The 23,940-nt window shown below is 34.8% G+C and overlaps 1 protein-coding gene across 6 annotated transcripts in view; it reads left to right on the top strand.

The window, feature by feature from the left end:
- THSD7B (thrombospondin type 1 domain containing 7B) overlaps positions 1 to 23,940 on the top strand; it is a 1,079,084-nt gene that overhangs the window by 946,109 nt on the left and 109,035 nt on the right. For 4 of the 6 annotated variants that reach the window (XM_036237409.1, XM_016145415.2, XM_016145414.2 and 1 more), the window contains one exon: positions 5,260 to 5,265. The exons of the other annotated variants lie outside the window; for them this stretch is intronic. In XM_036237409.1, the coding sequence (XP_036093302.1) occupies positions 5,260 to 5,265 (6 nt within the window). The remainder of the gene's footprint in view (positions 1 to 5,259; positions 5,266 to 23,940) is intronic. 6 annotated transcript variants of the gene reach the window in all.

Below are 23,940 nucleotides of genomic sequence, written 5' to 3'. Positions count from 1 at the left end.
TATTATTTTTGACTTTTTCTTCTTGTGTTAGGAATGTTCCAGTTTCGTATATCATGACTGTCCAGAACCTCATTCCCTAGGAAATAAGTCAAATACAGAGTAAAACTTGTTATTTCTACACTAGTTAAATCTATCTCTTCTGTCTATAGTCACGTGAAAAATAATTTTTCTTATGTTATTTTATGACTTTCAGATTTATCTTAATCCACTAACTCAATTTACTATGCACCCTTCATCTCAAATTCTACTTAAAAAAAAAAGATTTCTTGCTATTCTAATATATAGTAGGAAGTTAAGCAAAGCAGTTGGAGCATTAGCTGTTGTTATTTTATGATATTGGCATGTTTATTTGTTTAAAATTTTCCATTTCAACAGTCTTTGATATGAAAGTAGTGAATTCTAAATGTTATGAAAATAGCTCTCTGCAAAAGAAAAAATAATGATTCTCTAGATGGATGATTATATTTGTTTTAATGTAGTCATAGCATATATGCCCTTAGCCTGAGCTGCCACTGGGCTTTCTAGGTCATTGAGGTTTCAGCATCTTGCATCTGATTAAAGGACTCTCTGAACCAGCAATTCGCCTCTGCTGATGTTGTTTGTTTGGCTGCCTGATTGATTTTCTTATTAGATAGAAGCATAAGGAATACTTTAAACACTTGATTTGGCAACTTCAATCTTAGAACATTTCTCTCTCCAATAAACAATTCTTGTTTATTCCAATATTCTAGAATAAGAGTATATATTAAATAACTACTCATGCCCATGTGATCACACATGTGCCCATGTAAGTGCATTCAAATCAGTGTATGCACATGCGTGTGCACACACACACACAATTAATAGTATTAGGAGAGGAACTTGTTTTGTTCCAACTTTGATTTTTCACAGTTTGAAACATTGATTATTTTCGTAATCCTTCCATTTCCTTTTGATCTAGTTCTTTTCCTCCATTTTTAGTTTCTGTACCATCAAATGGAAAGTCATTTATTTTTCTGCCTTCTTACCTATTTTAGGAAAATTTCAGAGGATTAATGAGAACCAGGGTTCCAAAAGCAGTACATCTAATTTGAGAAGTCAGTGGCTATTTACTAGTAGATGGCAATCCCTTTTTTTGTCATTGTAAAGAAAGAATATTATTTTATGATGAACTAGAAGTTGCACTCTTTGAAAATATTGATGAGATGTACTTTTTCTTTCTCTCATTTGGTCTTTGAAAAGACAACAAAACACAGGTACTCTGAGGAAAGAGAAAGCATATGTTCGAGTTACGTTTGTGTCATATAACTTTTCTATCTTTCTTTAATTGTAAAATGTATATAATACCTAATTCAGTCTTACCAGCATGTACCGAATACAAAATACATACATAACTTATAGGACAGTTTTATGTACTTCATATTAAAAGTATATACTCGGAAGCTAAGCAGGATCAGGCCTGGTTAGTAGTTGGATGGGAGACCAACTAGGAAGACCAGGTGTAGTCAGCGTAAAAAAAAAAAAAATAAAAGTATATATTATCAATATGTTCTCATTGCCTCTCAAAATTAAGATATGTGGAAACATTCACATAGATCCATAAGTAATAAATATGTCATTAGCATTTCTCAGTCAGATTCTAAAATAAACTAAAAAACATATTGCTTATGATCATATAAATTTCATATAAAGCAGTCTAATAACATTCTTTCATGTGATTCCATATTAAAGTAGTGAAAAAGACCATGGCATGCCTTGGTTCAATTATAATATCTCAAAAAATAAACATTCAATTCATATATCCTCCTAGAATTAAATTTTCCTTAATTATTCATAAAAATTCCTATTCAATTTTTTTCTAAGGAAGATTTTAAATATTCTTTAGCATTTTATTTAACTTTATTCTGTTTCATTCTATTAAAATTTATGAATACAGGTAATATTATGGAAAATATTTAATGTGAAACTTGATAACAATTCTGTTCATTTTTAGTTATGGTTCATATTTCAGATTCACATTTCCCTCAGTAAGCATTCAATTATTTATGTGAGTATATACCATTTCTTTCCATTCATGTTAATACATCTGACTGAAAATTTATTGTGGAAATGCAGAAGAGGTCTGTGCTAGAACACATATGGGGGAAAAAAGCTGCCTAGAAAGCTGCCTTAATTACCATTTATATTAACTGTAATTGATATTTAATTTTAGGTAATGAATAAACCAGACTGCATGAAAATGGAATTTTAACACATATCTCTGTTTCTTCAAGTGTTACTGACCACAATTGACTCTGCTTAATATAATATAGCTTCAAAATATCTTTTTACCAAGTTTTCTTATTCTGTAGTTATCAGCACTCTCACTCCATGCTTAAGATACTATGCCAAGTGCCTAATGTATAAAGAGGTAATTATTCATGGAATCAGTAATTATTTAGTATTTCCTATGTGCCATGTGTCGGATACAGCTAAGAACAGGCAATTAAAATCTCTGCTCTAATGAAAGTTATATTCTAGTGAGAGAATAGATTGCAAAGAAGCACATAAACATACAAATAGTTACAGATTATGATGAGTCATGTGGAGAAAACAAACAAGGGTAGGGGATAGAATGATTAGGGAGGATTTCTCTGAGATGGTGACTTCACAACACAGTCAAGAATGCAGTGAAAAAGGAAGCTGCAGTGGCCTGAAGAAAGAATGTTATAGCTAGAGTTAACAGACCCAGAAGCAAGCATTGCTTTCATGTCTAAAGAACAGCATGAAGGTTGGTGTTGCTGGAGTAGAATGAGCTACAGGGAAAAGAGTTGGAGAAAAATTTTAGAGAAATAGGCGGGGCGGGGTCACTTAACGCTCAGTGGACCTTAAGTAAGAGAACTACGAGTATGGTTCTAAAAGCGATGGGAGCCCTGCAGTGTTTTGAGTGGTCACCTGAATTGCTCTAAGCTTGTCTGACATATGTGCTATGCATCCCAGTCTCAAAACAGACTCGGGCTTCATTTAGAGAGACAGAACTTATGTTTGAAAAACTTATGTCTGTTAAGCCTCAGGAATTCAGGGGAGTGTGGAAGCACAGATTCGGGAAAATTTAGGGCAAGAAAAAGTAAAACTTGAACTGAGCTTTACAGAAAGAATAGTATTTAGATCTGTGGAAATGAAGTTGGCCCAGTGGGGACAGTTAAGCAGTTTCGATTTAGGAACATTAAAATTGACATGATAGCAGCATTTTAAAGTAGAAACAGCCAGGAGCAGTTTGACTAAAGCCAAGAAGAGAGATTAAGGCTGCATATAGTGGTAAAAGTGCTTTAAATATTTCAGAGTTTTGAGCAAGAACAGAGGATTAATGTTATACAAAAAATTATATATTTTAACTAGAGACTGATTATGGCACCAAGATTTTGAAAAAGAAAGGAAAAATAACATATAATTTAAAAAAAAAAGGAAGAATACATAAATAACATAAACAACTTAGTTTGTCAAAGTTAAATTCCCATATCTGACATGATTATTAATTCTTTGGAAAACTTTATTATGTTCCCCAGGGAATATCAAAGAAATGCTTTTGAATGCTTTCAATTATTGCCCTGTAAAAACCTAACCATCTACATATAAAATTACTCATTATTATTCATTGAGAGAATGCTTGGACTTTGTTATCAATAATGCATTCATTATTTACATATATTTGTATGTATTCCCTGTAGAAGTGGAATGAACTGAAATTGAATAGCTTTAGCTACCCTTGAATTATAGAACTATATTCCTAGAACCCTACTGACTCTAAGCTCTGGGCAAGTCAGAAAACATGGGGTGTCTACACAAATAATGTAGGGTGTCTACATAAGCCATACAGCCAAGTTTCTCTGTTATTCTAAATTCTAATCCATGGGCATTAATCATCAAGATTTGGTAGTAATATTAAAACTGAGAATAAATTATTTCCGTAGATGTGATACTAATGTGCAATAAAATAATTATGTGAACATTGTTCATTGTTCATTGATCACTTAATTCTGAGTTAATTATATCTACCAGTTACCAAGAAACAGATATGTCTCTAATGTCAGAAATTTCCCCAAGTTTCTTATCATTAATCATTTTTAATGTTTTTATACTTCTGGCTAACGCCAAAGATATTCTTTTAATTAACCTATATAATTTATAGCTGGCAAATGATTCAATTTTAATAATATGTTTGAAATAGTGTAGTATGCCTGGCCACCTGCTAAGTTTGTAAGACCCTGTGGGCTCAGTTACTTCTGGTTGCAAACAACCATTATTTCTAAATTGTGGTGGTGAAGGGTTAATTCATATGTGATTAGAACTCTCAACATGCCAGGTATATGGATATTTGATCGATCTACACAGCTTTGTTTCTTTGGAACTATTATCCTGTAAGTTTAGATTTCCGATTTAGTATATAAAAGAATATAACTTGAATTCAAATTGAAAACATATTTTGGATTTGGGTTATAATTTTTCAGATGTATCGATGTATCTAATATTTGTAATGTATATCACTTTGGGGCTACATTCATTCTTTTATCTTTTTACAAGTATTTTTAAAATATCTATTCAATGTACTGGATAAGTATTGAAAATATAATGATGAACAGCAACAACAACAATAACAAAAAATGATATCGATCCTGCTCTCAGGGAGCATATAGTCTAGTTGTAGAGATGACAATAATTAAGTAACCAATCAATTAAGTTCAAAATTAAAATTGTGGTAAAGTTAAGGAGTAAAGCTACATGGGGGCCAGGTAGGAGTGGGCAGTAGGAACAAGTTCATAGACTACATTCTAAGAGTTAATGTGGTCTATACACGCTGTATCCTTAACAAATAATTTTTATGTCTTCTTTTTTTGGGGGCCATGATTGATAAGCTCTAACCATGATACTTTTTAGGGAGATGGAGTTAAGCCTCAGAGATTTATTATATTTCCTTAAGTCCTGGTTTTAGGAATCAGCTCTCATAGCAAGAGGACAGCTGGAGAAAATCTGCTCAACTTTCTCAGATCCATATTTATATTCGTTCTTTATTTCTACATAGTCATATGTTTGATATCCACTTAGAGGGGGTATTTCATTTGAGAATTGGGAGGGAAACATACAAATTCTAGCTAAAATGTAAGCCATTAATTTCGAGTAACCAGGGAAAACGATTTCTACTTTTTTTTTCAACTCTGCATTTTAATAGTAGCTCAACTAATGCATATATAATTTTCTCTCTCTTTTGCTTGTCATGCACTGCCAACATGGACTTCTACAAAGGCTCAGGTTGGTGCTGCAATCTGTTTTGATCTTTACTGTTTTCATTTAGTGAAAAGAAGCTTTGATGTTTTTCTTCACAAATCAGCTTTTTTTCTCTTTGTAAATCCTGATCAAAACATTGTTTACACTTGGAAGAAGAAAATTCTCCCATAGGAGAGTCAGTTTCTTATATGTTACTATTGAATGAATTCCCTTATATCAGCAAAATGACTATTTCAAAAACCCACAAAATTGATTTATATCTGCTTGAATTTAGCGTGCCTGGCTTATTTCAATATGAAGAAAACAATGAAATGAGATTTCAGAATGTACCAGGCTCTGAAAACGTTTCTGATGTTAAATCTGCTCTCTAATTTCAGAGTATATTAGATGACTTTGTGCATGATCTCTGTATCTCTAAACTTAGTATTGAGAATTCCATACAGAGCTTCCCACTGAGATGCTGAGTTTAGAATCACCAAATTCTTAGCAAATAATGCTGAGAATATCAAGTTTTCTCTCAATCTTACTCTCTTTCTCTCTCTCATTTTTTAAAGGCATTAATCTTTTTTGTCAAGATTACATCAATGTCTCATATCGTTACTGTTGAGGGTGATATGAATCTGTCATTGCCCCAGTGGAGCTGGGGGCCTTGGTCCTTTCTACCAATGCAGTAAGGAATTACAGATCAGCGAAGTTTAGGGATGTAAGACTTATTCAAACAGGTCTCAAGAGAGAAACAGGCTACACTAGAGAGGGCTGTAGCCTCGCAGAAGTGAGGAAGTCTGTCTTATATCTGGGCCATAATGGGAGGTCGCAAAGGCAGTGCTAGCTAATTGGCATGTGAGGTCATTGTAATTGACAGTTGGCTGTTATATAACCTATTGTTAACTGCGCATGTCCTTACCTAGAATCTAGTCTGTTATAATTAGAGTCATGAACTTCCAGGCATATATATATATATATATATATGACATTATAATGATGGTGTGATGAGTGAGGCTGAGGTAAAAAGGAGGTCAGAGTACTCCTTATTGCATAAACGTTTGTAGCTGGCCTAAACTGGTTATTATGCTATAGTCATTTACTTTCTTGTACTCCAGGATGTAGGGATATTGTTATTTGAAAATTTTGTTTGTTTGTTTGTTTTTTCTAGGAGGTCCTAAGGGCAGCCTTTTGGGTTAGGCTGTAATTGTTGTCATTCCCATGATTATGGAGTTGGGCCTTCGTTCATGTTGCTCATGGCTACCTAACAATATAAATCTTAGTTCTTTACTTTTATAGTTTTAATAAATCCACATGCTATTTCTGACCATTTTGATTTTATATGAAATATTGTTGGTCATACAATGAATAAAAAAATAAGTAATGTTTTCAGAGACTACCTGTTTGTAAACTAGAACGATGTTTATGATGCCTTGGGGGCCAGAAGGTAAGTATAACTAAATAGATTTTGTCAGTCACAGGAGTACCCAGATTCTTCATGTATGAGATTTTATAAGGAGTAACAAGGAAAAAGAAAACCTAGGTAGTGGGTCCCATGTACTGGGAAGGGTATAAAATGTACAACTTCAGACCTACTCAGCCTTCTGTTAATTGGGTGTTAGGTAGCAAACTTTCACATTCAAAGAATTTTATGGTATCATACCTCCTATTTTGTCTAAGCTTCACCTAAATGCTCAAGTTGGCTATTTTTGGTCATATGGTATATAAAATCATGACATGATACTCTTAGGGTTGATTCCCATGTCACGCTCTGGGCATTTATAAACAGCTTATATACAAAACAAATTTGTTAAAATTAAATTTCATTTTTTATTCTCATATTTAACTTTTAAGATTGTTATAATTTATCGAGATAAATTTTTAGTATCCTATAGACTTTGTTTAGCGTAATGATTTTTTAAAAAAAATAAATGTATTTATCTAAATTGGTTTCAAGTATTCAGTACGTTGGTTAGACATCTATAGTGTTCATACAACGATCCCCCCAATTGCTCTCTCCCTTGCCCCTCCACTTAGCCATCATATTAATGCTAACTACATTCCCTCTTCCATGCTCCCTGTGCCCAACAATCAACTACTAACTTGTACTTCTTTAATCCTTCACCTCATTCTCCCAGCCACCCAAACCCCCTCCTCTGTGTCTGTCACCAAATTGTCCACTATATTTGTGAGTCGGTTTTGATTAGTTTGTTCTTTTTGTTCCTTAGATACTACATATAAGTGAAATCATATGGTAGAATAATAACTTTTTTCCTGACACATGCATCTTGGTGGATTTTTTCAGTTTTCACTCAAAAAGTCATTCCCTTTTTTAAGATTGAACATGGCGGGCATTTTACTCCTAGCTCATGACATATTTCTTTCTGAATAACCCCATCTTATTGATTAGTATACTTTACTTTTATTTAAATTTAAATTTTTTTAAAAAAAGATCTCATTTAAAATTTTCCTCCAAAACTTGGTCAAACAATATAAAGACTAAAAATTAAAAGTTTAATATAGGTTATAAATGGACTATGAGATACAGAGAAAGGTTAAGCAAATATAACTTTTCAGGCAATAGGATTTCTGTTACAACTTCTCAGCTCTGCCAGAGTAGTACAAAAGCAGCCATAGATAAAACTACATGACTGGGCGTGGCTGTGACTCAATAAAATTTGATTTAAAGAAATAGGCAATGTCAGCAAAAATAGTGGAGAAAGGACCTCCCAAAATCCTTTCCTGCATGAAAGCAACAAGAAAACTGGCAAAAACTGTCTAAATCAGGTTTCTCAGTATCGTGTAAATTAATCAAAGACTGAAGCAATCTGGGGAGCATTTACTCAAGAAAAATGGCTCAATCTTAGAAAGCTGTAATGCATTTTAACTTATTTCCATGTCCCCAACCACAGCTCCACGGTAGCCTTTAAAGAAGCTGTCCACATTGTGATAAAAAATAATCAGTCTGGCAGCCATTAGAGAGGGCTTAACAGGATTGGAGCTTTTACAAAGTTCTATTTTTGAAGAATTGTTATTATTTGACTGTCTGTTGGCTCTCAGGAAGATTCCACTCATAAGGCTGTCTTTATTTGACCTGACTGTGAATTGGCCCAGTATGAACAGCTTTTTCTTTGGGGACATTAATCCAAAATAATCAGAGACAATTGTTTAAATTGTGGCTACCTTAGAGAGTAGCTAGCAGTTGGAACAAACAATTAAGATAACTAAAAGCTTAAAAGGAAAAGCTTAGGGAATGATATGTTCATAGTGATTTTGAAAAACTCTGACATATTCTTGGGAATTAAAAGGCCATTCACATGTGTATGGCTGGCACATACTTATGAAAGCTCTGACAAGACCCTCTCACTGCAGGCTAACCTGAGGCAATGTACAAACAGAAAGTGAAGACAAATTGTAGTAAAATGCTTGGCTGAATGTTAAATGTGAATCATAACATACACACACAGCCCCTCATCAAAGACTGGGAGATTCATCAGTACCAAGCATTACAGGGAATCTCTGTCAGATCATTGGAGACATCATTAGACATGACAAATAACACAGACATCACAAAATTGGTTGAAAATAAATCACTAAACAAAGTAGCAACAATGACAACAAAAAGCAATGTCAACAAACACTGAAGAGAGGGAAGAAGCTGATATCCAGAGTTGCCATGTTATTTTAAACGTCCACTTTTCAACAACAACAAAAATGTAAGGCATGCGAAGAAAAAAAGTATGATCCATACACAGGAAGCAGTCAATGCAAACTTTTTAAGGAAGCTGAGATGTTGAACTTACTAGACAAAAATTTCGAATCAGTTATTTTAAATATGTTCAAAGAACTAATGGAAAGTATAAGAATGTTGTCAAAGCAAATAGTGAATATCAATAACAAGATGGAAATTTAAAGGAAGAACCAAATATATATTGTAGAGTTTAAAAGTATAAAAACTACAATAAAAATTTACTAGAGGTCCTGAACTATAGAATTAGGCAGGCAAAAAAGAACTGGTGAACTGGAAGATATTGAGATTATCAAGTTTGAGGAACAGAAAGATAAAAGATGAAAAAAATGAAGAAAAATAGGAGCCTCAGAAATCTATAGGGCACTATCAAACACACATATACATACATAATAGGAGTCCCAGGAAAAAAAAAAAAAGTAAACATGGAAAGAGGCAGAAATAATTTTGAAGAAATAAGAACCAAAACTTTCTAACTTTGGTAAAAAATAATTAATATATACATTCAAATTTTATGCAGAATAAACTTAAAAAGATCTACACCTAGACACATCATAATAAAAACTGTCAAAGTTAAATACAAAAATAGAATCTTTAAAACAATGCGAGAGAATTTTATCATTTACAGGTGATCATCACCATTAGAATAAATAGTTCAGTTCATATCAGATACATCTGAGGAAAGAAGGCCATGGGAAGACATATTCAAAGTACTAAAAAGTGGATTTATTCAAAAATTCTTTATCCAGAGAAAACCATTCTGCAAACATCAAGGAAAAATTAAACTCCCAAATAAACTAAAACCAAAAGAATTTGTTGCTAGCCCTACACAAAACACTAAAGGAGTCTTTCACACTGGAATGAAAGGTTGCTAGATAGTTGTTCAAACACACATAAAAAAATAAAGAGCGCCAGTGAAAGTAAAGGTCATTATGTATCAGTATAAAACAGTCTACCCAATAATAGCAGAATGTGCATTCTTTTCAATTGTGCATGCAACATTTTCCATGATAGGTCATATATTAGGACATATGACAGTCACTATGTTTAAATGGATTGAAATTATACAAGTATGCAAGGGAACCAGAATAGTCAAAACAATCTTTAAAGAGAAGAACAAAGTTGGGGTACTTACACTCCATGCTTTCGAAACAGTTCAAAGGTACATTAATCGACTGTGTTGTACATAAGGATAGACCTATAGATCAATGGACTAGAACTGAGGCTGGAAATAGACCTATAATTTTGTGATTGACTGATTTTTTGACAAAGTGCTATTGTTGCTAATGTCCTATTGCTATAACAAATTATCACAAATTTAGTGACTTAAAACAATATAAACTTATTATCTCACAGTTATAGATGTGGAAAGTCCAAAATCTTGAACATGTTATGTTATTTCTGTATTGATTTACCAGGGACGAACCTGAGCCTTACCTCCTCTGGCCTCTGGATGCTGCCAGGATTCTTTGCTATATCACTCAAATCTCTGCTTCATTTTTCATATCATCTTCTCCTGTATCTGACCTTTCTGTGATCCTCTTATAAGCACCCTTTTAATTACATTTGGTCCACCTGGATAATCCATGATAATCTCCCTATCATGAGAAGCTTAATTTAACCACATATGCAGAATTCCTTGTGCTATGTTAAGTAACATTCAGAAGTTCCAGGGACTAGGACATGGATATCTTTATGAGGGCAGTGTTCAGCCTAACACAGTTGCCAAGGGAATTCAATGAAAGAGAGAATAGTCTTTTCAACAAATGATATTTGGAAAACTGGATATCCACGTGCGAAGAATAAATCTGTACCACTCTCACAGAATATACAAAATCAATCCAAAAGGGACCAAATACCAAAATGTTAGTCTAAAACTATTACACTCTTAAAAGAAAACATGGTGTTAACTTTTGTGATCTTGCTTTAGGCAATGAATACCTAAAGCTCAAGCAACCAAAGGGTAAAAGGTAGATTGGACTTCATAAAAGTTAAAAACTTTTGCAGTTCAAAAAACATCACCAGGAAAGTACAGACAACCCAGAGAATGAGAAAAAATATTTGCAAATCATGTAAGAATCTAGTATCTAGTATCCAGGAAATATAAAGAAATATAAAGAAATCTTACAACCCAACAAGAAGATAACCCAATTAATCAGTGGGCACAGGACTTTACTAAACATTTCTTTAAGGAAATACAAATGACCAATAAAAATGTTCACATGTGAAACATGATTAGTTATTAGGAAAATGGAAACCAAAACCACAATGAGCTATCAGTTTGTAGCCACTAAGATACCTATAATCAAAATTAAAAAGACAGTAAGTGTTGAATGTAAATTAATTGTACCCCTTAGATATTGCTGGTAGAAATGTAAAATGTTGCAGCTACTTTGGAAGACTCTTTGTAGTTAAAAGGTAAACATAGTTTTCCACATTATTTAGGAATTCTAGTCCAAGGTAATGATCAAGAGAATTGAGAACATATAAAAACTTATACACAAATAGCATTATTAATAAGAGCCAAAGGATGGAAACAACCCAAGTGTCTATCAACTTAAAGAACAAATAAACAAATTTGGCATATCTGAACAGCTAAATGTAATTTAGCTATAAACTATAATGAAGTATTCATGACGCAGCATGGATGAGCTTTGAAAATACTATGCTGTGAAAGACACAAAAGTTCATGTATTGTATGATTCCATTTATATGAAGTGACCAGAGAAGGCAAAACCATAGAGGCAGAATGTAGATTAGTGACTGATCGATTGGCAGGGGCCAAAGGAAGGAGAGAATAGGTAGTGACTGCTAAATAACATACTTTTTTGGGAAGAGGCAAGGATGATGATGGAAATATGATAAATTGGAAATAGCGATGATTGTTGCACAATATTTAAAAACACTGAAATTTTATACTTTTGAGAGTGAACTTTATGATATATACATTATATCTCATTTAAAAAAAATGGTTCAGCAGGCCAAATTTGGCCTATGGGCCATAGTTTCCCAACACCTACACAAGAGAAAAGGATTCGTGTCATCTTTATTTATCTAATGTCTAAGGAGATTATGAAGCTTACATAGTAGAGCATTGTCAAGCATAGTAAATGTCTGATAAATTAATACATCAGTAAATAAGTACAGAGATATAGCTGCAACTGTCAAAATCACCAGCTGTTAAAAGATCTATAACTGTTGTTATCAGGTGACTGTTATCTTTAATGAAGAATAATTTTCATAATATCCACACTCTTTCTATTTCTTACAATATCTTATAGTCTACTCTCTGGTAAATGGACCATAAATTATTAATATTTTTTAATTAAGTCTTTCAGCATAGGTCACTTTATATGTCTCAGCTATAAAATTAAAGACCTTTCCTTTTTAGGAGGAATCATTTCATGCTAAAGAGAAATGTCAAAATTGACATTACTATAGAACTTGTAAATATCCCCTTGTATCTTTATCAAAAATAATAGTGCTATTTTTAGTGACTTGGGTTGTTTTGCTGGCTTATCTGGTACTGTTTGGGTATTTCTTTCTCAGCAATGTATTAGGTGCTGTGGAAGATGAGAAAGCACATAAAACGTCAATGCATTTGTCTCTTTCAATCTGTCACTTCTATGAGGTTTTGAGGGTGCAGTGTTAGCAACTATTCAAAGTTTATTAGGTTACTTGGGAGGGCAGGTGTAATTTTGATGAAAATGATGCAGTCGAGATAGATGATCATATAGTTTATTTCCAGCTCCAAAATTTATTCAACTAATGCCTTAATGCTAATCTTACTCAAAACAAACATTACTTATGGTAAACTCTCTCAAAGTTTCTAAAGCTCATATACTGTGCTGCACTTCTTTTGAAAGTATTAATGTCAGATTGTAAAGAGAAAAGCTAGACCTCAAGAGTCTTTTAAGTGAGTTGCCAGGAAATTAATGGTGGAAACTGAAACAAAATCTTCTCACAGCTTCCTTCATATTCCTCTGCTCACTAGACCACAGATAATCTTTCACTTAGTATAAAGGGTCACTTCACCCATTGCTGAAATTAAACCACCCCCAAAGGGGACTACATTATCAATTTAATGGATTCAACCAAGGAATTCAATAATGGAGAACAGAAATACAATACAAGTAGAGTGCTATATGTTGCCCATCTCCTAAATTGCTCTACAGATGTCATTTTATGAATCCAAAGCAGTGTGATTCCTACCAAGGCGGCATATTTTAACAAGTTTCACCCCCAACAAAGTGAAGTATACTCTTATATCTAGAACCATGAGCCTTATACTTCCTTAGAGTTTGATTAAATACAACATGCATAGGTTATAAGTCTGTCATGGGCCCAATGCATGCTAGATACTATAGGCAATACGTGAGATATGGAGCATTCTCACCTTCTGAGAAAGCCAGTCGTCACTATGAGCCTGGCTCCCTCCTCCTAGCAGGGTCTGCCTTTAGTCACGATGCATGCTGACCTCCTTGAATCTTACCTGCCATTAAGGGAAGAAGTCAATCCTTTTAGAAGGCTGTATTTTTCTTAATTAATTTAAGGTGTCCATAATTGGGATGGGGTACTACCATCATCTATTTCCAGAGAAATCAGAAACAAATTCATAAATGAGAGGATTTTGAATTTATATAAATCTAAGAAATATCAGAAAGACTCTAAATTCATTTGGGTATCTACTTTCAAATATTGGGACCAGACTATAATTATAAGCAGTTGGATTTGAATTATTGATGCATAATATTTAAATACCTATAAAATTAAATATAAAGAAGGCAAACATTTTAGCTTCAGGTGGTATCAGCATCATGGCTTGGTCTAGGTATGTTTTTTCAGAAAGCATGCTCAGAAAATATTCCTGTACTTATTCATTATTTATACCCATATACATCTATGAAGCACAGAGTACAAACTAGGGAAATGTGTAGTTTTGTTGTTGTTATTGTTGTTGTTGTTGTTTTTCGGTGGCGAGGGGAGGCTGTTTGCAGAAAATATGATTTCTGGAGCTCTTAGTGCTCAATAAATGGAAAGGCTGTCGTTTGTTGCACGTGAATCCATGCATTTGTGTTTTAACTTTGTAGAGGCCAAATTGGCAGGAACATACCCACTTTGTGTAAATGGATTAATTGATCATCCTGTAACACATTTTAAAGCCTTCGTTGTCAAGCTTTTCAAATATCATGTGTTTTACAAGTACCCATGAATGGGTTCATTATTTATGTTGTATGTAGTAACATTTTCTCTTGTTAGACATGACTTTTGCCTTACCATCAGTAGTCTTTCCTTTGCTCAAAATAAAATGCAAGATAAGCGCAGTTCTGCCTTAGACTATTGTTTTCCTTCAGTAATCATCTTCTGTTTTTATTTTGTGAGGTGCCGAAAAGGCTCTATATCAGACTTTGTCTCTTTTTCACTGTCTGCCTCAGAGGAAGAATGTTTCCAACAAAATACTCTTTATTCCTTAATTCTACAGCTTTCAATTAGTCCCCAATAAGAGACTCCAAATGATGAAATCAGTGTAGAAATCAGAGCCAAGATCCCAATTTATCACCATGTAAGTGAATGACAGGGATTCCATTATCAAATCAAACTTGTCTCTCATTTCTGCAAAGGTCAAGCTGTGCCATCCTTGGTTATAAAACATCACTTGTGGCTCTATGTTTCACTTTAACTTAGTCACAGACACATCAGGTTCGTTAGGGGAGATCTCACACTAAGAGTTCATATTTTAAATGCCATTTTGTGCTGTGCCTGGCCTTGTATTTTAACTGAGAAAACCATTAGAACACAATACAACCTAAGAGCTGCTTTCTTATACATTTATCTACAGAAGAAAAAAAAGATTATTGTGGCTGTGTATGTGTGTATAACACATAACATCTTTGTGCAAAAAGTCTCTGGGGATATTTTATAGTAATAATTTTTTTTTTGCCTTAAACTATAAGAATTAATAATTACATTTTGTTTTTTCTTGAGTGAAAAGATATAGTGATCTCTTCTCCGGCCCGTTATGATAGGATCATTTAGAAATTAGCCGAATTATAAATGGACTTTACACACTGCAATTCTGTTTCTCTCTCTTTTTCTATTGGTCTCACTAGACAGAATAATAGCCACATTTGATGGTTCCTTCATTTATTTTGTTCTAACGTCTTGATGGACTGTGGAGTAAGTGATAGATGAGAACTATGATGCATTTCAGAGTAGGAACGGTTTGTTTTCAATAATAATTAAAACTGTAGCATGGTGGGCCCATCATTATCTCATTGCCTGATAAGAACATCTGAAAAGGTATTTCTTACCAATTATAGGACTTTCCTTTTGAACTTGGTCCTGGGAGCCAGTTTTCTGTTGTCTACGTGAATATTGTTAATTTTTGAGCAAACCTTCCAAAGACCAGATTGCTTTTCAGATTATTCACAGCATCAGATCTATCCTAACTAAGCCAATATAAGATGAGAGAAGATAGTAAGAATGTTATGAAGAAGTTTTCTTGGCAAAAATCCAAGAGTTTCTGCTGTTCTGCTCATTAGTAATACTCCCTGGAATTCAGGGCACTTGGGAAGCTGATGTCTTATCTTTTTTTTTTCTCCCTATAATTTTGTTGGTCCAAAAGAAGCTTTAATGTGTCCCTAGGTTCTAGAATATACTAATCTTAAATGATTCCAAAAATGATGTTTGGGGTATCTCTTTCACTTTTACTACCAAATCTTGGTGTCTCGTCTTGCTTATTATGTTGAGAGCTTTGTGAAAATAGCAGCTATAATGACCATTATTCCATAACTATAACCTCAGACTGATACTGTTGCCACCTCTGCCTTTCTCAGCACTCTCACATACTCTCATTTCCCTCACATTCAGGATGACTTACGTTCCTCAGATTTATTTGAAATATCTCCCTTGATATAAATCTCATGTCTTAGTGGCTCTCATTGTCTACAAAATAAGATTGTACCTCATCAGATTTCCCATTTACTTGCCCCAAGTAGCATCAGTCTCCAGGCTTCATCCCGTATGCACCAGGGCCCTTGTATACAGTTTATGAGAATTGGATTTTTGTTTGTTTGCTTGATTGACACATCTCTCATCCAAAGTAGTTCATAGTAGATTAACCTTACCCAGGACTACTTATCCTTGTCCATTTCTATTTGATAGTCCAGCCACACAAACATAGGATTCCTCTAAGGAATGTACATCTTAAATGATATTGCTTCCTTATACAAATATGTTTATATAATCCAAATTATATTACTTTTCTAGGCATGCTTGAAAAGTATGTCTTTTTGAAGCCCGTAGGTTTCTTGCATTCATTGAGTAGAGAGATAATGGCATGTATCCTAGAATACAGGAATAGCATGATGCTCTGAATGACTGAGAGTATGTTGGAGCTGTACAGCAAAGGCCAATAAGGAAAGAAAAGGTTTTCTCCAAAGGCTTCACTTCCATTTGACACTTACGTAATGAGTTGCAAGCCTCAGATATAAACCCTTTCTCTTTTTCTTGATAAACTCCAAAAAGTGCCACAGACCTTTCTGATTTACTTACCCTTCAGACATGTGTTTCTGAGAACTGAGATCTGTTAAGCTCTGGTTTAGCATTGCCTTATGCCTATAATTTGTGAAACATTTTTTACCTACCAGAGGCAGTCATCTTCATTTCATACTTTTTTTTATTGCAACAGATAAGAAAAGGTTTCCTTTCTCACCTGATTTCTGGTGGTCATATTCTAGTACCCAAAATCACTCACTCTGCCTGTCTGTCTACCTACCCACCTGTCTATCTAATCTTTGCTCTAGACTCCTATACCGTATGGCTTAGATGGTCAGGGCAAGAGTTTTTGTTTTCTCTCTGCTCAGGTTTCCATGGTGCAATCCAATACCCTCTGAGACACATACCTCTTTTTAATTGTTCTTTTATTCTGATAATATAACAATATGAAATATATTCAAGAGATTTTTAAGTGTATAATGCAGTAAGTACTCTTATCCATAGACACAGTGTTGTCCAGCAGACCTCGAGAACTAATTCATCTTGTATAACTGAAATGTTATACTCATTGGTTAGCATCTCCTCATTTTCCCCTACCCTCCACCCCTGGCAACCATCATTCTGTTCTTTGCTTTAATAAGCTTGAGTATTTGAGATACCTCATAAAAGGGACTCATGCAGTATCTGTCCTCCTGCGATTGATTTATTTCACTTAGCATAATGTCCTCAAGGCTTATCTATAACCTCCTTTATAAAGAGTTACAAGCTCAATTCTTCCAGTTTTCTGAAAGTAGCAATCATAGTTGGCATGGCGTTGTTTTATTTTTCACTTTAGTTTGATAAATGCAATCTTTTCTATGAAAATCCAAAGGATCACCATGACGGTAGTCCCTGGCATGCTGTGAGCAATCTACAAAATTTCATCTGATTTCTTGCCATTACGCAGCATGCCAGTGGGTGGCATATCCCAAGGTACTGGAAAAGGCAATCCAGATTCTGGGGTGAGTTTCTTTCTCTCATTATGTTTCGTTATGATTATTTACATAGTGCTGTCGTGCAGAGTGTGGGCCTTACAGTTCAACTTGCCCCAAGTTTCTCGTGTCAATATGCTCCCTCAGTTCTATAATATGGAGCAGGCACAGAGGCAGTCTGATCAGTTCTTGTGCTTACACATGGGTGCATGCATGTGTGTCCACTTTCCTGAAGAATATGCACTTTATAGGATATGCGCAACAATATTTGTTGCTGAGTGTCCCTTAACATGTGACATACTTTAAAACCATGGTTTAGTTTCATAGATGAAATAACACACAATAAGAAATGTCAGTCAGCTATAGGGAGAAATATAATATATATAGAAAAACTAGGACATTTTTACTTATTTGCATTATAAATAATCTAAAGTACATCAGCACAGGTAATGGAGCTTTAATCCTTTTAGATGAGGGCTTTGTGGCTCTTCTCTGTTAAATACCTTCTCTAGTGGATGAGTTTGACATCCTTAAAGGGGGCAGGAACCTGGCAAAGCATGTGTGGCTTGGGGGACATCGTACTTGTTCAGTCTCAGTGTCCACCTCCCACTTCCCTCTCCTACCACAGGGAAGAAAATAGGACAATGTGGGTGACAGAGATGGATTAGCTTTACATGGGTATTGGTCTTGATTTTGAGGACTCTGCTTAAGAGCTCATCAGTGGTATTTAGGCCAGAGGGAAGGGGTTTAATTCTGTAGGCCAGCAGTCCCAAACCTTTTTGGCACCAGGGACCAGTGCTCCTATGAGAATCTAGTGTCTGATGATATAAGGTGGAGCTGAGGTAGTGATGCTAGTGTTGGGGGAGGGAGTTGCTACAAATACAGATGAAGCTCGGCTTGCTGACCCACCACTCACTCACTTCTGCTGTGCAGCCAGGTTCCTAACAGGCCAGAGGCCTTACCGGTACCTGTCTGTGGCAGTCCTGAGGGTTAGGGGCCCCTGCTGTAGACCATTAGAAAGTGAAAGGTAATGAATCTGAAGTTTAGAACTTCAACATTCACTTTTAGAAGAAGAGCTATTCTATACAAAATATCTTTTATCAAAATATAAACAGTAATGTGATTTTAGGGCATAGCCTCCTTGTTAGCCTATTTCTTCTCCTTTATATGTAAAAACAGTGGTTCCCTGAGATTTTTATATGAAGACCTCATACTCTTAGCCAGCCTGCATTGAGAAACTTTCTAATGAGCATCTTCAAATTCAGCCATGCTTTCAAATGAAATTAAAACTTCATTAATCACAACATTGCCTAAATTCATTTTATAAGTGGTGGTACCAACATGTTTGAAATTATATTATTCTTTGAGACTACAGGTGAGTTTTGGTATGGAAATGCATTCATGAGTCCTAGTAGTAATGCTGCAGTTCTCAGGGTCTGAACATCCGGCTTGGACACTGCTGTTCTTAGGAGATGGAGAATATAGCTACCACCATTATTGTTGTAATAAACGATGACATTGGCTTTAAAGTTCAACAAGTATTTGTCAATAAATTTTGCAATAAAACTCATTCAATATTATCAGTTTTATTTTTAGACTTTTAACATCAAAATTGACAAGAAAACATAAAAAAAATATGTAAAATCAACGGCGAATCTCACAAACTAGGCATGATGATATCTTCAGAGCATTCTGAGGAAGTCTTTTCATTTGCTGTGTAGCTAAGGAAGCTGGTGTATGAAAAGGTCCAGGCTGAGGAGAGCAGCCACAGGGCCTCAGGCTTGAGCAGCTAGACTAAAAGTAACAGTTACCCACATCCTTGAGTATGGATCACTGGACTCCAAGATCTCCAGAAAAAACATTATCCTAAATGCTACACTCTTGAGCAACTCATAGCACACAATGACAGGCATAATGGTTTTCCCACAGATATCAGTTTAAAAACACTTCTTGGTATTTTTAACTCACCATCTTCAACACAAAGAATTTCAGCCATCCAAAACACACAGCCCTCCTCTTGCTTTAAACATGGAAGTTAGTTTTCTGAGACCCTTTTTGGATTTTTTAAATTGTGAAAGGAGACTCGATACCCAAAGACTAGAGATGAATTACTCATGCAATAGTTTTCTCTGTGTAAAGCAATAATTACTCATGCAATATTTTTTTCTATGTAAAGCAATAGGCATCATCTACTACAAAGACATCTTTGAAATTTCTGTTTAAATTTTCCCCTTTTTGGGAATTTATAAATATTAGCATTATCTTCATCACAGAAAAGATATTGGCTTTCTCTTGGAGCACAGTGATGTGCCTGACTAAGCTAAACAGGCAGCCTGTGCAGACTGGGATTCTCAGTCTCATTTTGAGTACCAGCCATAAGGACTAACAGCTTCTTCAAATGTTATTTTCACCTGTGAATAGAGATTATACCAGCCTCATCTAAATCAAATGATTGTTATCATTGAGACCTAAGCCATAGAATGTCTTATAGAAGCTACAAACTTCTACACAGTGTTATTGTAGTGTCATTGATGACTGGGGACTGTTAATGAGCATGTTAAAAAGCATGTGGGTGCAGCTACATTAGAACTGAACTTTAGCACTGTATGTATCATATTGTGCAGAAGCAGATTTAAGTGCATGATTAATAAAAATGTAAGCAAAAGGTTAATGTGTAATTGTGTAAATGCAATTCTTTCCAGTCAGTCAGACAAGTGTTAATGTAGGAGAATATAACTTAGCTGCTGATTGAGTAAGAAAAGGGGCAAATTTGGTAAATCGAGGGAGGGTATAGCCTAGTTGATCCTTCTGAAGAAGGGACAGCGTAAGGCCTGAAAGATGAAAGAGAGGAAGCATGGATAAGTAGGGAACAACTAGGAAGGAAGTTCTTTGAATTAAAGGATAAGGGTCCCCGACCTGATGAGAGGCAAGTTTGTACATCTTATGTTAAGAACTCATAAAGTTTAGAGGCGAGGGGAACCCCTAATACTTTGTTGATCTCACCACTCCTGGAGACCAGTTCCTCTCACATTCCAATGGGAAAGTACCTGCCTGTGGTCCCAGATGGGCCTTCGAACTGATTTTCAAGTTTTACTAAGTAGCCACAGTGCCCAGCATAGGGCTCTCAAACCTGAAGGTTTCTACCTTGGTCTTGCCTAGCACCTTCACTGGAGCAAAGTGTTATTACTATAGGAATTTGGAGACCTTGAATTGTCATTTATTTATTTTTGTTTTTATTGTGGTTGCTATGGGATCATTTGCTTTATATTTGAACCCTTGAACTCTAAGACTCTGATATCTAATAATGATCTACTGAGCCCCGATGAGACTCTTCTTCTAAGTTTATGCCAGAGAAGTCTGTCTATAGTTGAAGAGTGGTATCAGAAAGCAGTACTTAATTAAATTGATCAGTTATAATGAGTAGTGGTTTATTTAATAAATATTAAAAGATTACTTCAATGAATCAATTTATAAAATGACTCTAGGATGAGCAAAATTATAAAAACACAGTTCCCAAAGAAGTAATAAATAAGACTCATTATTAGAAGAATGAAATATTTCTTCTTTCAGTAGATTTAGATTTTTCAGTGACATTTTTTTAGCATCTAGGTCCTTATTAAACTCTAATTTTCTTTCTAATTTGTGCCATTAAAAAAATGATTATTTTTAACTTTCCCATGGCTCATTTCTCTCCTTCAGAGCATTTCCATATGATTCCTTAATAAAGTTCATATTTTAACAAATTCCCATTATAAAACTATAGTAAACACCAACTAAATAGCAATACAAAGTAGGCAGGACATAAAAGACTGTCAGGAGAAGAAACTGGGCATTTGGGTAGTTAATATTAATTCTTGAATGCCTGCTGCCTTTTGGCTTCTAGTGGGTGTTTTTGATCCTGTGAGATTCCTTGACTGATGGACAAGGACTCTAAAGAAATAATTCTCACATTTGTTAAGTGACAGCCTTTCTTTCCCATAACAAAATCACCAAGCAGTGCTTTTTGATAACACAATGATTGTTATTCTTCATCAAAGGCCCATAATGGAATGAAAAGATTTTCATTTTTGTTCATTTTTATTGTCCTTTGAGGCTATAAGGTACCCTTTACAGGCTCCATTTAGTGGGGGTGTTTTCTTTAGAGAATTAAGAACCATTTAGCAACCTGGGCTTCTTCAAAAGTTAGTTTCAATTCAACAAATTCTTAATGAGCACTACCTGCCACTCCCTCCACCACCCCCCATCTTGTGAAATACAGACTCTCTGGAAACTTAGTCCCTGTCTGCCTAAGACTCACAAGTTTTTTTTCAAGTAGCCACATAAACAAACACTTGTGGTCTAGATCCAACTTCTGGCTACATATACTGCCCAGAAGCATATTTAGATGTGGAGAGTGCAAAGTGTGTTTCTCTGAACATATCCTCTCAGTGTTATTTAAAGTACAAAGTAGACTTATGGTCATTAAAACTAAGGTGAGAAAAAGAGCTAAATTAGTATGAGAGAAGAGGAGTCAAGGTGATGGCTATCAAATATGTTTGCTCCCCCACACCCCACTAGCACTACTGTTCCAGCCCTGTACGTGCACACCCTGGCATTATAATGTAGCTTACAAGGGTGCTTAAAACCAAGACTATCGTTACCAAAGACTTGCCGACTGGAAATGGGGAAAGCATCATGGAAATAGTAGGGTTTACTTGTGCTGTGAAGGAAGGTAAGAATTTATCAGCTAAAAGTGACAATACGAGCAATATTAAAATAGCAGACAAATATTGGAGGGGAATCAAGCAAATCCATATGACTGGAAGATCTTTAAGAAGTGCTATTTTTATACTATTAGTTAAGGTGTGACAATTTCTTCCTACATAGACTTGTTCCTTGCCTTCCAATAGCTTTTTATTAAGGTTAGTTAGCTACTCTGCTACAGGTGCAGATCACCAGAGCATAAAGAATAAAAACAGTAAACCAATATATAACTAGGTGTTTAAATGTGTATAAAAGAGGTACATGCAACTAAACAGCTTTTCATTTTCCATCTGATCTTGGGGCTTTATATAGAAGGGGGTAGAAATATAAGCTCTGCTTAGTGTTGATAAGTTTAGAAAAATGGGTCCATCTCAGAGATGATATCCCATCCATTTGCTTACAGATTCATGTTATGAGGTGCGGGGAAAATTAGGTTTTTAATTTTTTCATCTACCTTGTTTGTGCAAAGTGCTTTGACAGACTTCCTTGTATCTCACATGAAAGCCAAAAAGCTTTCTTTAAATTCTTTGATATATACTGAAGAGTTTGTAAAACAAACCTATAAATTCAGTGAAAGCTTCGTTTCCATGGTGCAGATGGTCAGCTAAATCTTCAGCTGTCATCAACTCAGTTTCCTGGTGTCTGTTTTGTTGGGGTCATGTCTTTTTGTTTTTATAGATTCTTCTTTTATTTCTAGTATCTTATGAGTTTTTTGAGCACTTTTCTCCCTTATGGGTTGTTACTTCCTTATTCTAATGTGGACACTACTTCTGACCCTTTCATTCCATTCTTGTCAGCATTCACAGAATGAAAAGTGTTTCTTTTATTACTTAATTCCTTACTTTCCTCACACCATTTCCAGTTGTATTTTCCCATCTCCTTTCATTTTGCCCTCACATATTTTTTGCCTTGTTGTTTCTCGTATCCTTGTACATTCCATGAGAGAGCCAAAAAGAACTCCACAGTTAAAAAGTTTCTGACATTATTTGTGATTCCTAAGATAGTCTCACAGAAACCTTTTCTCATCTGATTTCCATCTAGCATGCTGGCAGTGCTCCAATCTTGTTTTCTGATGATCCCATTGCACAGTGCTTTCCCTTGCATTTAATAGAAGCTTGCAAGTAATGGTTCTGTTTGGATAACACTGCCTAGTCATCATTTACAATTTTAGGGAATTAAAAAGGTAAGGAGAGGAAAAGACTCGGGCTTAATTTCCTATTTCAAAGGCACAGCATTAATTATAACTACTTTGTTAATAGTTTGAACCACTCTTTATCAGAATGCTATACTAGAGCCATCTTTGTGGTCTAGAGTAACGCATCATGAAATGGAACAGTTTTTTTTTTTTTTTTTCAAGGTAGAACACAGTGCTCCATATTGAGGAGTGATGCATTTTAAATTTAGCCTCAAAGAGGCCGACAAACTCAGTTGACTACCTATTGGGATACGATTATTTCAGGGGGAAGAAAAACTTCACAAATACACAGGAAGTAACCTAAGAATTAATTATGATATTCATTGCATTTACCATGAAATTGTAAATATTTGCATTCAGTAATTATGCACAGACTCTAACAGGTAGCATTTGTCTTGTGTATGCTTTGAGTATACTCTGAAAACATCTTACAAATAGCTAAATTCATATAAAGCGACAATGCCCAACAGGCTAAATAATTGCCTGTTAGCATTAATCATTTGGGGGCATAAAATCAACTTTCCAGTGCAAATAATACCACTTTTCTTATGCATTCTAAAAGG

The sequence above is a fragment of the Rousettus aegyptiacus genome, unplaced genomic scaffold, assembly GCF_014176215.1.
Source record: "Rousettus aegyptiacus isolate mRouAeg1 unplaced genomic scaffold, mRouAeg1.p scaffold_m13_p_2, whole genome shotgun sequence".
In the NCBI taxonomy this organism is placed as follows: Eukaryota; Metazoa; Chordata; class Mammalia; order Chiroptera; family Pteropodidae; genus Rousettus; species Rousettus aegyptiacus.
This window is presented reverse-complemented; position numbering and strand designations above follow the sequence as displayed.